Source organism: Hypanus sabinus, chromosome 6, assembly GCF_030144855.1.
Source record: "Hypanus sabinus isolate sHypSab1 chromosome 6, sHypSab1.hap1, whole genome shotgun sequence".
In the NCBI taxonomy this organism is placed as follows: Eukaryota; Metazoa; Chordata; class Chondrichthyes; order Myliobatiformes; family Dasyatidae; genus Hypanus; species Hypanus sabinus.
This window is the reverse complement of record NC_082711.1, coordinates 167,359,777-167,373,308: the sequence shown is the minus strand read 5'-3', so window position 1 is coordinate 167,373,308 and position 13,532 is coordinate 167,359,777. Positions and strand designations below refer to the sequence as shown.

Genomic DNA, 13,532 nt, shown 5'->3' with positions numbered 1-13,532 from the left:
CCACTGAGAGCCTTAACCATATAACAATTACAGCATGGAAACAGGCCATCTCGGCCCTTCTAGTCCATGCCGAACGTCTACTCTCACCTGGTCTCACTGACCTGCACTCAGCCCATAACCTTCCATTCCTTTCCTGTCTTCCCCCTTTCAGAGCCCAGGCCACCGAGACCTTCCCCTGCCAATCTGAGCACAGACCATTGAGACAAACCCTCTAACCTAAAGCGTGGATTCCAGATACCAAACACCCCCCACAAGCAAAGAGACTGCCAAGACGCCTTTCCCCCTCCAGCATGTCGAACCCTGAGATGTCCTGCAGAGACAGCCCCGGCCGAGATTGGACCACCAGGACACAGATGACCAGTACCCTCCATCAAGTAACTGAATTACTAGAGGGCACAGCCATTTAACTCTCTTGTGGGCAATGTCCAATGTCAGCCCCACCCTTCACACCTTAGGTGCTCTCAGCAAGTCACTGTTCTCCTCCACGTCTCCTGCCAGTGGACCTCTTGGGCTCACATGACCATGGAACAGGATATTTGACTTACCCCACTGCGCAAGGACATCGAGCTACCTATTATGCTAGTCGCATGATGTTCACCCCAAATCACCATTGATCCTTCCCCAAACATCCAAATTACGTCTGCGACTGGATGCGTTTTCTTTGGGTGGTCTCATTTACCACTGCATCTCAAAGTTGTGTGGGTTGGGAGGTTAACTTGGGAGGTAAGTCGTCCCTAGTGGGGAAATCTCAGAAGAGTTCTGGATTTGTAATGTAATGGAGCATGGAAGTAGACCCAACTTGTCCACAATAACATTGAGGAGCATTTATCGGCTCTTGGATTGTATTCATTAGAGTATAGAAGAATGAGAGGGGATCTCATAGAAACATTTCAAATGTTGAAAGGGTTGGACAGAGTAGATGTGGAAAGGCTGTTTCCCTTGGTGGGTGAGTCCAGGACAGAAGGTCACAGTCTTAGAATTAGAGGGTACCCATTTAAAACAGAGATGAGGAGAAATTTTTTTAGCCAGAGGGTCTTGGATTTATGGAATTTGTTGCCACATACAACTGTGGAGGCCCAATCATTGAAGTTTTTTAAGGAGGAGATTGACAGGTATCTGATTAGTCAGGGTATCAAGGGATATGGGAAAAAAGCCGGAAATTGGAACTAGACGGGAAAATAGTTTAGCTCATGGTGGAGTGGCGGAGCAGACTTGATGGGCCAAATGGCCTACTTCTGCTCCTTTGTCTTGTGATTAAGGTGTCCATCCAAACTCGTCCCACTTCCCTGCATTTGGCCATTATCCGATCGACGAGATTGTGAGGGAAATAAAAACAAAGGAGTAAGACAAATGGATGGCTGATGGTCAGCAGGGACTTGATGGGTTGAATGGCCCTTTTCCCATCTGATTGACTCCATATCTCCAGGCCCCAATCAGGTACTGAAGCAAATGGCATCTGCTCCAGATGACTCTACACACCTACCCATACAAATTGACACTTTTGCAGCTCAGATCACTGTCCCAAACTGAATGCCCTTTCACAAACTAACTTTTGACCTCAGCAGTACAATGTTAATGACTTGTAGAAAATTTGTCGATTCATAACTGGGGTTCCCAACCTTTTTTTTAAACCATGCCCCTTACCATTAAGCTAGAGGTCCATGGACCCCAGATTAAGAATGATTTTGAATCAGAAACAGAGATTGCCTCAGGTGCATGACAGTTCAGAAGGAAGGCACCCATTCAACATGCCTGAGATGGTGCTGGTCCTTGGGCATGTGAAGCCTCTTCTGGCTCTGCCTGGGAATACCAGCCATTCAGTTCTGATCTGAACCTTCCACACAGCAATCTTCCTGTAGCAATGGCTGCCAAAATGGGACTGCACTGCAGTTTGAAGTAGAGTTGTAAAGTCACACATCACGGAAATGGATCAACACACAAATTGCTGGAAATATAAGCCAGAGGATGGTGAACCTGTGGAATTCATTGCCACAGACTGCTGTGGATGCTGAGTCATTGGGTATACAGTGTATGTAAAGAGATGGTTGACAGTTTCTTGATTAGTAAGGGCATCAAAGGTTACAGGGAGAAGGCACGAGATTGGGTTTGAGCAGGATAATAAAATTGAGGAGTAAACCAGATGGGCTGAATGGCCTAATTCTGCTGCTATGGTTTATGGTGAGGCAGCATCTATAGAGGAAATTCTGCCCAAAATGTTGACTGTTTATCCCTCTCCATAGACAATGCCTGACCTGCTGAGTTCATTGAACATTTTGTCTGTTGTTCAATATTTCCAACAGCTGCCTTCAGCCTTCAGCCCAACTCATCCATTCCAATCAAGATGCCCTCCTGCTAGTCCTATTTGCCTGCATTGGACCTATATCCCTCTACACTCTCCCTATCCCTGCACTTATCCAAATGTCTTATGAATGTCCTGATTGTACCTCCCTCAAATACTTCCTCTGGCAGCTCATTCAATATTCACACCACCCCTTATATGAAAATATTGTCTCTCATGTCCCTTTCAAATCTTTCCCCTTTCACCTTACACCTCCACTCTCTGGTTTTTGGTTCCCCTTCCCTGGAGGAAAAAGACTGTGTGTATTCACTCTACCTATGCCCCTCATGATTTTATAAAAGTTAAAGAAAATGCTAGAAATACTCAGCAGACTAGCAGGGAGAGAAACATGAAACATTTCAGATGAATGACCTTTCATTGGAACTGGGGAAAAATTGGAAAAGAGACAACAAAAATTTTGGGTGCGGACAGAGTGGGGCAGGGAGGGAAGGTGTGTGATGGACCTGGGCATAGATGGTGAGACCTCAAGAAATTGAATAAACCTTTGTCAGCATGGATGAGATGGGCCAAAAGGCCTGTTTCTGTGCTGTGGGACCCTATGACAAGTAGTGGCAGAGCCTGTTGAGAGTGTGTGGTAAAGGCAGGGGGATAACAAAATGTGTTGCTAAGGGAGATGCAAATGTGTGGAGAGAAATAACATCAGGAAGTATCAGATTTGAGGGAAAAAAATACTGGAATTGTGAGATTTATGACCAGAATGACTGAGTACCTCAAACTGTTAGATTTATTGCAGAAGGCAGGAATTTGTGAAGTCAGAGGGCAAAGCATTTTTAGTGAGTTTCCCTAAACTTTCTTGAAACAACTCAAAGGTCATGGTCAGAGTGGGATAGTGGAATCAGGATGATAGACCGCAGGAAGCTCAAGGTCTCCTTCGTGGATTGACTGGAGGCTCTCTTGAAAGCTGTCTTCCGATCCGTGTTTGGTTAGATATTGCACCCCCTGCAGAGGTTTTGGAAAGTGCCATGAGAAAGGGAGTGGGTTCCCACCACTGTCTGTAGGAGTTTGAATGTTCTCCCCATGGCCGCTTGGTTTTCCTCTGGGTGCTCCGGTTTCCTCCACATTCCGAAGATTAGAAGGTTAATTGGTCACATGGGTGTAATTGGGCAGAGCAGGTCCATTACCGCGCTGTATCTCTAAATAACTAAGTAAATAAAGGGTATTTGTGGAGATGGAAGGGTAATCTAGAGTGTCCTTGCTGGAGTGATGCCTTTGGAATGCTGTAAGGGAGGGGAAGCATAGATGAGTCAAGTGAAGATATCGTGTCTGAAGTGTCAGATAATTAGCTTCTATATTTCACACAGTAGTCAGCTATTAGCAAATTGAATGGTAGAACAGCCTTGTGGGCTTAAATGACTTCCCCCTTTAGCCTCTTAACTCTCCAAACTTTAACCACTAACCTCTAACGTTATTTCTTTTACATAATTCTTCGTAAAAGTAAAATTTTTTTGTTGCATGTTGCTCCCGCAGCAAGTTCTTAAGATATGTAAATAGAAAATGAAGTTGATCTTCCTTGATCTTTTGTTCCTGCCTTCGTCATAACTAACTGCAGAGAATAAATGTCACAGCAAATACTGAAACTAAAATGATGCAGGAACAAGGAAAACAGTGACCAAATATGGCACAGCTTAGGTATGTTTTAATAAAATTGAACATGCAACGCACATTGTAATTAAAGTTCATTAATGTTAATTAATTTGTTTATTAAAATGAGGTCTAAAGTTCCAGACCTCATTTTACTGTCACCCTGTGAAGTTACCTTGCAGGGTACAAGAACATCCATTGTTACCTGTGCTCTAGGCAGGATTTACCAACATTGAATTTAACCAAGAGAATTTCATCTATTTAACATCCTAAAGCTGACAGTAACGGGGAACTGTTCAAATCAAAATGAAACCTGATACTGCTAGCTCCACTCCATCTGCTCTCTTTCTCCCCAAACTATCTTTCTAGTTGTCCCAAACATCCACTTTACTAGCCAGTGAGGCTGGAGCTAATGTTGATATTGTTACTTTTTACTCATGTCAAAGTTCAAACAACCAATTTGCTTGTTGCCACAACAACGAGAATCGGCTGTTCTCGCAGCCAATGGACTCACTTTCAAAAACTCCTCATCTCATGTTTTTGATATTTATTGCTTTGTTTGTTATTATTATTATTATTGTTATTATTTCTTTCACTTTATATTTGTACAGTTGCCTTCTGCACTCTGGTTGAATGACTGAGTTGGCGGTTTTTCATTGATTCTGTTATGGTTATTATTCTATAGATTTATTGAGTATGTCCACAAGAAAATGAAACTTAGGGTAGTATAAGGTGACATATGTACTTTGATAATAACATTTACTTTGAACTTTGAAACAGTCCTCACGATCCAAGTTCTGAATGCAACCACCAAAGGCATCGAAACTTTATCCACTGGTGCTAAGTTACCTCTTCAATCCAAGACCATCTTACAAAGCATATCCAGAACCCTCCTCCCCATCTTCAACCTACAGCAGCTATTTCTGAACTGTTAGAAATCACGCCAACAGATTTCTGAATGGTCCATGACCCCATAAATATTACCTCCAAGACCATCTCACAAGGGATGTCCAGAACCCTCCTCCCCATCTTGACCTACAGCAGCTTTTTCTAAACAGTTAGAAATCACACCAACAGATTTCTGAATGGTCCATGTCCCCATGAATATTACCTCACTATTTTGCTCTCTTTTGCACTACTTATTTTTCATATAGAGTGGATTCCGTCTAATTGGGACAGCCGCTTATTTGGAACAACTTTTAAAGAGCAAAAACTAATCAAGTCAAGTCACTTTTATTGTCATTTCGACCATAACTGCTGGTACAGTGCATAGTAAAAATGAGACAACGTTTTTCAGGACCATGGTGTTACATGATACAGTACAAAAACTAGACTGAACTACGTTAAAAAAAACAGAGAAAGCTACACTGGACTGCAGACCTACACAGGACTACATAAAGTGCACAAGAACAGTGCAGGCATTATAATAAATAATAAACAGGACATTAGGGCAAGGTGTCAGTCCAGGCTTTGGGTATTGAGTCTGGTAGCTTGGAGTAAGAAACTGTTACATAGTCTGGCCATGAGAGCCTGAATGCTTTGGAGCCTTTTCCTAGACGGCAGGAGGGAGAAGAGATTGCATGAGGGGTGCATTGGGACCTTCATAATACTGTTTCCTTTGCGGATGTGGCGTGTAGTGTAAATGTCTGTCATGGTAAGAAGAGAGACCCCGATGATCTTCTCAGCTGACCTCGCTATCCACTGCAGGGTCTTGCGATCCGAGATGGTGCAATTTCTAGTGCAATTTCACCATCCAAGATGGTGATGTAGCTGCTCAGGATGCTCTCAATACAACCCCTGTAGAACGTGATGAGGATGGGGGGTGGGGGTGGGAGATGGACTTTCCTTAGCCTTCGCAAAAAGTAGAGACGCTGCTGGGCTTTCTTTGCTATGGAGCTGGTGTTGAGGGACCAAGTGAGATTCTCCATCAGGTGAACACCAAGAAATTTGGTGCTCTTTACGATCTCTACTGAGGAGCCGTCGATGTTCAGCGAGGAGTGGTCGCTCTGTGCCCTCCTGAAGTCAACAACCATCTCTTTTGTTGTCGAGAACAAACATTGAGAAATTAGCTGGGATTTCCCTTATTTATTTGGGACACTATACCGCTTAACTGGGGCAGGAGACTGTTGCTAAACAGTTTCTAACTAGCAACAATCGCATGCACTTGTCTGGCCGTTAGACATTACACCGTGCATAGAGCAAATAGATTTAAATAGCGTCAGCTGCATGTGCTTGTGTTTAAAAAGTAGTGATCTACGTCACTGATAATTGGCGAGAAGTAAGCAGCAAGACAAGTCAGAACTGCTTAGCTCACTGTGGTTTCAGGCATTCGGGCTTGGAGATACTAGAAACAGCCGGGAGCAATAGTGAAACAATTTCGCTACTTCAACAAGTTAGGGACTATTTAGGGACTGTGAAGAATTTGAAGGTATCGACAATCATCTTGAATGTTACAATGAAAGTGAAGATTTTGAGGATGCAATTTTTGAAAACATTGTATGAAGGCAGTCTATTAATTGCTCAGATTTTGTTCATTTACAGTCAATCAAAAGAACACGGTGGGGTACACTGGATGAATTCCTCCTTTGTTAACTATTAGGAACTGATTCAGCCTGTTATGGACTTGTACCATAATGCCTGGTACCAAACTTGTAGGGGCCTCTCTTTATCTGACTATGTGCTCATCCCAGCTCTCTCTGCTGTGCTACTGAATTGAGAATTTACTATCCCTTGCTATGAAGTATCTCCCTACCACAGGTATCAACTGGCACAGAACCAAGGGGAAATAAAACCATCTGGTCTCATCACCTATGAAGCACCAATCGCATTACACTGTTTACTTATTAACTTGTGTGGTAAATGCACCTCATGCTAAATGTCAATCTTCAAGAATACATTTTAGTACTTGTTAATTTATTTGAGGTAATATTATTGTATGTGAGCTACATGCATTGCTTTGTGCTCCTTGATTTGGAGGAACATTGTTTCGTTTAGCGTACATGTATACGCTTGAATGATAATAAACTTGTACTTCAAAGATTCAAAGTACATTTATTATCAAAGTATATATGCAGAATACAACTCTGTGATTTGTCCTCCCGCAGGCAGCCATGAAACAAAGAAACATCATGGAAGCCATTCAAGAAAACATCAAATACCCAACTCATGAAAAAAGAACGAATTACGCAAATGGCAATAATGAGAGCGAACAACGCATAGCGTATCAAACATCAAACCAGGAATTTGAACTTAATCTGAAGTTTGCCAGCCATAGTGTAAATGCATGTGCTTAAATTCATTCTTTCATGAGCCACCGTTTGTTGTCCATCCCAACTCAGAGTTCAGAGAAAAGTTTATTATCAAAGTACGTATAAGATCACCACATACTACCTCAAGATTCATTTCTTTGTGGGCATTTATGGTAGAACAAAGAACTACAATAGAATCAATGAAAAAAGTATACACAAACAAAACTGACTAACAAATAATCAGTGTGTAAAAGACAAACTGTGCAAATACAAAATAAAAACTACAGTGGATTCCAGTTAATTGGGACACATTGGGACCAGTACATTTTGGCCCAATTATACAGCTGTTCCAAATAGCCAAAGTTTCACGGAAATAGCTAAAAAATATAAAAAAGAAAACTGAGTAACAAATTATGTATCTAAATGAAATGCAGAACAAATTAGAACACTACCAATAGTAGTACATTTTTAGTTCCTAATAGTTAACATCCAATGTACACAAGGAACTGAATTAGCGCAGGCACCTGGTGCAGGCAATGGACTGCCTTCATACAATGCTTTCAATGATTGTATCCTCAAAATATTTATTTTCATTGTAACGTTCAAGTTGATTGTTGATGCCTTCAAATTCTTCATAGTTCCTGACTTGTTGAAGCAGTGAAATAATTTCATTTTCACTCCCGAATGCTTGAAACCACAGTGAGCAAAACAGCTCTGTATTGGCTTACTGATTATTTCTCACCAATCACTACTTTTTGAACACAAACACATGCAACTAGCGCTATTTCAAAACTGTTTGCTGTAAGTAGAGTGTCCACAGACCACACACATGCGCATAACAATCGCTAGTTGGAATTTGTTTGGCAACAGTCCCCTGTCCCAATGGGGTGACATAGTGACCCAAACAAAATAAAGGAATCCTGGTAGTTTTTTCAATTTGTTTTTGCTCTTTAAGAGTTGTTCAGAGAAAGTGGCTGTCCCGAGTAACTGATGGCTCAATTAACCAGAATCCACTGTAAGAATAATAATCAAATATATATAATTCAGGAGCGTGATGGTTGAAGGGTAATAATTGCTCCTGAACCTGGTGATGTGGGACTTAAAGCTTCTGCATCTGCTTTCCGGTACCGGCAGCAGTAGGAAGACAGCATGGCCTGGATGGTGGGGATTCTTGACAATGGATACTGCTTCCTTGTGGCAGTGCGCCTTGTAGATGTATTCATTGGTGGGGTGGGCTTTTCTTGTGGTGGACTGGGCCATATCTACTACTTTCCATAGTCTTTTCCATCCTTGGGCGTGGATCTTTCCATACAAGGCTGGACTTTGACCTGAGAGCTTGCTGAGCCATTTCAGATGGGAATGCCAAGAGTCCTCCCATATTGATGGGCATGAAGTTACATGTAGACTAGACTGGGCAAATTTCCATCCCTGAAGGGCATCTGTGAATTACATAGGCATTTAAACAACAATCTAGCAGTTTCATCTTCACCATCACTGAGATCAGCTTCTTATTGCAAATTTACTTTTATCTGATTTCTTGAATTTAATTCCCCAGCTGCTATGATTTGAATTCAGTTCTCAGATCAATCGGGCACATCTCTGCCCACTACTGTAATCCAGTTACTTAGCCACTATGCTACCTCCAGATCAAGCATACTTTCCACATTAAATATCTGTACAAAGCAAAATCATTTATAACACGCCCCTAACCAGCATCTGGAGAAGCTTTGCCAAGGTATTACCCGAGGAGATGTTGATATCGCTGAGTTGGATTGTGTGGACAAAGCGGAGGTGTCAAGCAGAAAGTTTCAGCAGAGAGGATCCCAGAGCCAAAATGGGTCAGCTGACATTTCAATGTCAATGGAGCAACAGTTAAATTTGGAGATGCTGACGAGGAGAGGCAGCGCCAGAAGTGGTGTGAGAGTGCACACTGCTACCCATGCTTGGTTAAAAGGCTAACCCCTGCAGGCTGGCTCTCTTTAAACGGGATTAACTTTGTCTGCAAGATGAGGAACTGCTGTGTGCTTACATTTACAGAGGCATGGCTCAAGGACAACATCTCATGCACCTTCGATCTTCAGGCCATGCCACTCAGGGACTTGTGCTAATAATATTTTGTGGCTATACTGCGCTTTATCATAACTATATGTGATGTGTGTGACTTTATGTACTGTTTTGAACATTAGTCTCAGAAGAACAATGTTTTGTTTAGCTGTATACACATATATGGTTGAATGACAATAAACTTGAACTTGATCTTCAAATAGAACACAGCAGAGATCCTGAACACTTGTAGGGTGGGGGAAGTTCCTGAGACAGGGGAAGAGGGGGTCAGGGTATTAGAAAACAAGGACGAGAATTTGAAAGTGTCGCTTGGCTATGGGCAGGGGCTGAGTGCAGTTCAGTGTGGGTTAAGGCAGGACACAGCAACAGGCCAATAAGAAAAGCAGTCAGAAAGCCTCCAGAATAGTCGAGCAGAGGAGCAGTCAAGACAAGGATGAGGACATAGAACACATTTCCAGTTAGGGAACTTAGTTGAATAGTGGTGTCGCTGACAGAGTCACTGCTTCATAGTGCCAGACAGTCGGTTTCAGTCCTGGCCTCGGGTTCTATCTGTAGCGAGTTTACAATATTCTCCTTATGCTAATCTCTCTCCTGGCACTTATCCCTGCAAGTGGCCAAGGTGCTACACCTCCCCATTCACCTCCCTCACCTCCATTCAGGGCCCCAAACAGTCTTTCCAGGTGAGGCAACACTTCACCTGCGATCCAGTTGGGGTTGTCTACTGTATCTGGTGTTTCCAATGTGACCTTCTCTCCATTGGATAGACCCGACGTAGACTGGGGGACCGCTTTGTCAAGCATCTCAGCTCCATCTGCAAAAAGCAAAATTTCCTGGTGGTCAACCATTTCAATTCCTATCCCCAATCCTGTTCCAACATGTTGGACCATGGCCTCCTCTTCTCCATTATGAGGCCAGTCTCCAGTTGAAGGAGCAACACCTCATATTCTGTCTAGGTAGCCTCCATCCAACCTGATGGTATGAACATCGGTTTTTTTCCAACTTGGAGTATTTTTTTCTCTTCCCCTTCCCTTCTTCATTTCCTCACTTTGGCCTCATCAGCTGCCTATCGCCTCTCCCTGGTGCCCCTCCTCCTTCCCTTTCTCCCACGATTCTCTTTCCTCTCCTATCAGATTCCTTCTTCTCCAGCCCTTAGCCCTTTCCACTTATCACCTCCCAGCTTCTTACTTCATCCCCTCTCCCCCACCCATCCGGCTTCACCTATCACCTGATAGCTTCTCCTGCTTTCCCTCTCGCCACCTTATAATTCTATTTAATTTTTATTTAATGATACAGCACAGAGCAGAACCATTTGGCCCTTCAAGCCATGCTGCCCCAGCAACTCCAATTAACCCTAACCCAAATCACGGGACAATTTACAATGACCAATTAACCTACCGGGTAAGTCTTTGTACAATGGGAGAAAACCAGAGGACCTGAGGAAAACCCATGCGTTCCACGGGGAGGACATGCAGAGACTCCTTACAAAACGGCGCCGGAATTGAACTCGGAACTTCGAAACGCCCAGGGCTGTAGTAGCAGTGCTCTTACCGCTACACCACCATGGTACACAATGTCTTAAGAGCATTGGCGAGGAGGAAGAAACTATGGGTGAGGGATAGGAACTGATCAGAGAGGTGGAGGAGAAACCTGGTAGTAGTATATAAAATTAGAAGAGGCATAGAAGGTTTTCTCCCCAGCTTGGAGATGTCTTATATTAGGAAGCTTAGGGTTAAGGTGAAGGATGAGAAGTTTAAAGATTTATGAGGCAAGTTCTTTAAATGAAATACGGAGAGTGGTAGATGCCTGGAGCATGCTGTCAGGGGAGGTGGAGGAAGCAGATGTGATAGCAACAGTGAAGAATCATTCAGACAGGGTCTTCGTGAAGACTTTGAGTGAAAGGAAATTGCTTTAGTTTTTAAAAGATTACCATAAGATAAATATCATGCAATACTTAAAGGTTTTAACATTGTAGTGAGGGACATCTAGCAACACTGACATCCAAGTGTCCTTTAGCTGAGATGCCGAAGAAAGAAAATGAACCACACAGCAAGGAAGCTGTATGTGTGTTGGATTTTGCAAATATTTCATCGATATTTTATATCAGGAAAGGGTTTGCATTTTGAGGATTAGTGTACAATAAACACCAAGGGTAGCGAACTTGGTTTGTACGAGGGATGATTGATAAGTTTGTGGCCTAAGGTAGAAGGAGTCAATTTTGGAAAACCTAGCACGTTTGTTTTTCAACATAGTCCCCTCCTTAGTCTTAGTCCAGCGGTCGTGGAGCATATGGATCTTGGACCTCCAGAAAGTGTCCACAGCAGGGGTGATTGATAAGCTTGTGGTCTAAGGTAGAAGGAGATGAGTTACACAGCTCTTGTTACATGCACATGCACTCAACACTTTGAGTGATTATGCAGAAAGTTTGAAATTAATAACATTTCCTTCTACCCTAGGCCACAAACTTATCAATCACCCCGATGCATTATTAACTGATGAGTTATTAACTTCAAACTTTCTGCATAATCACTCAGAGTTGACCTGCATGTGCATGTAATGAGAGCTATATAATCATCTCCTTCTACCTTAGGCCCCAAATTTATCAATCACCCCTGCTGTGGACACTTTCTGGAGGCCCAAGATCCCTATGCTCCACGACCACTGGAGTAAGTGTGTAAATATAGGAGGGGACTATGTTGAAAAATAAATGTGCTAGGTTTTCTAAAACTGACTCCTTCTACCTTAGGCCACAAACTTATCAATCACTCCTTGTATTCTTTAAGCACAGGAGATCAATAAATCCCTTTAAGATATTGATCAGAATACTTTAAAAACAATTTTGACTATTTGAGTTTCCTCATTTGAGTTCTTACCTGCCCCAGTTTAACAGTCTAACCTTTTATCTATCTTGCTCTTTGCGATGAATATATGCTCAGACATTTAATTTGATCCACATTCAATCGCGTGTTCCCTTTACACTTCCCTGGTGCTGCCCACTCTTTCTAGGATAAGTGCAGAAGTGCACCTTTGACACCAGCCAATCTGCCATTATGGACAAACATACAGAAAGGAGTCGGAAAAGGGCCACCAATATTATGAAGGAACCCACTCACCCTGTCCGTCCCTCTCCCATCTGGGAGGAGGCTATGTAGTATCCATGCCAGGAACACCAGATTCAAAAACAGTTGCTTTCCCCGAGAAGTAAGACAGATCAACACTTTCATCCAGTAACCCACCCCACCACCACTACTTTATCACTTCCAGTCAGAGTCACCTTATCTACATAAGGAGCGTGTCTACACGCTCCTTTTCCTAGCGTTATAGAGTTATAGAAAAGTACAGCACAGATACAGCCCTTTCTTTCCAGTCCTGATGAAGGATCAGCCTGAAATGTCAACTGTTTACTCCTTTCCATAGATGCTCCCTGGCCTGCTGAGTCCCTCCAGCATTTTGTTCGTGTGTTGCTCTTAAATGTCCCTAATGTATCAGCCTCTACCACTCCTCCTGGCAGTGTGTTCCAAACACTTAACCCTCTCCGGGTAAATAAAAACTAACTCTAACATCCCTCCTATACTTTCCAATCACCTAAAAATTATGCCCTCTTGTATTAGCCATGTATTAACCTCTCATCCTCCATGAGTGGCACGGTAGGGTAGTGGTTTGCATAATACTATTACAGCGCCAGCGACCAGGGTTTAATTCCCACTGCTGTCTGTAAGGAGTTTGCACTTTGCCTCCTTGACCACATGGGTTTCCTCTGGCTGCTCGGGTTCCCTCCCACATTCCAAAGATGTATGGGTTAGGGTTAGTAAGTTCTGGGCGTGCAGTGTTGGCGTCAGAAGCATGAGGACACTTTCAGCCCCTTCAGACTCAGTTACTCGTTAACGCAAACATTTAATTTCATGTTTGATGTTTCATGTGACAAACAATCTAATCTAATAATCTTATCTCCTACAGACCAAAGAGAGAAGCTCTGGCTTGCTCAAATTTTCCTGATAGGGCATGCCCTGTAGTTAAGCTGGTAGATAGCTTTGATCAAACCCTAAGTCCATAAGATATAGGAGCAGAATTAGGTCATTTGGCCCATTGATTCTGCACCAGCTTTTCATCATGGCTGATCCATTTTCCCTCTCCTGCCTTCTCCCCAAACCGCTTCATGCCCTGACTAATCAAGACTCTATCAACCCTGCCTTAAATATACCCAATGACCTGACCTCCACAGCTGCCAGTATCAATGAATTTCAGATTCACCACTCTCTGGCTAGAGAAATTCCTCATCTCTG

General features: G+C 42.9%; 1 protein-coding gene across 3 annotated transcripts in view; it reads right to left on the bottom strand.

Annotated features, from left to right (window-relative positions):
- Positions 1–13,532, bottom strand: part of ccdc92ba (coiled-coil domain containing 92Ba) — a 78,645-nt gene that overhangs the window by 56,847 nt on the left and 8,266 nt on the right. Inside the window, exon 2 of one of the 3 annotated variants that reach the window (XM_059973430.1) lies at positions 9,902–10,063. The exons of 1 other annotated variant lie outside the window; for it this stretch is intronic. In XM_059973430.1, coding sequence (XP_059829413.1) covers positions 9,902–9,907 — 6 coding nt within the window. In that variant the 5' untranslated portion in view covers positions 9,908–10,063. The remainder of the gene's footprint in view (positions 1–9,901; positions 10,064–13,532) is intronic. One more of the 3 variants, XM_059973432.1, reaches the window with a different exon arrangement.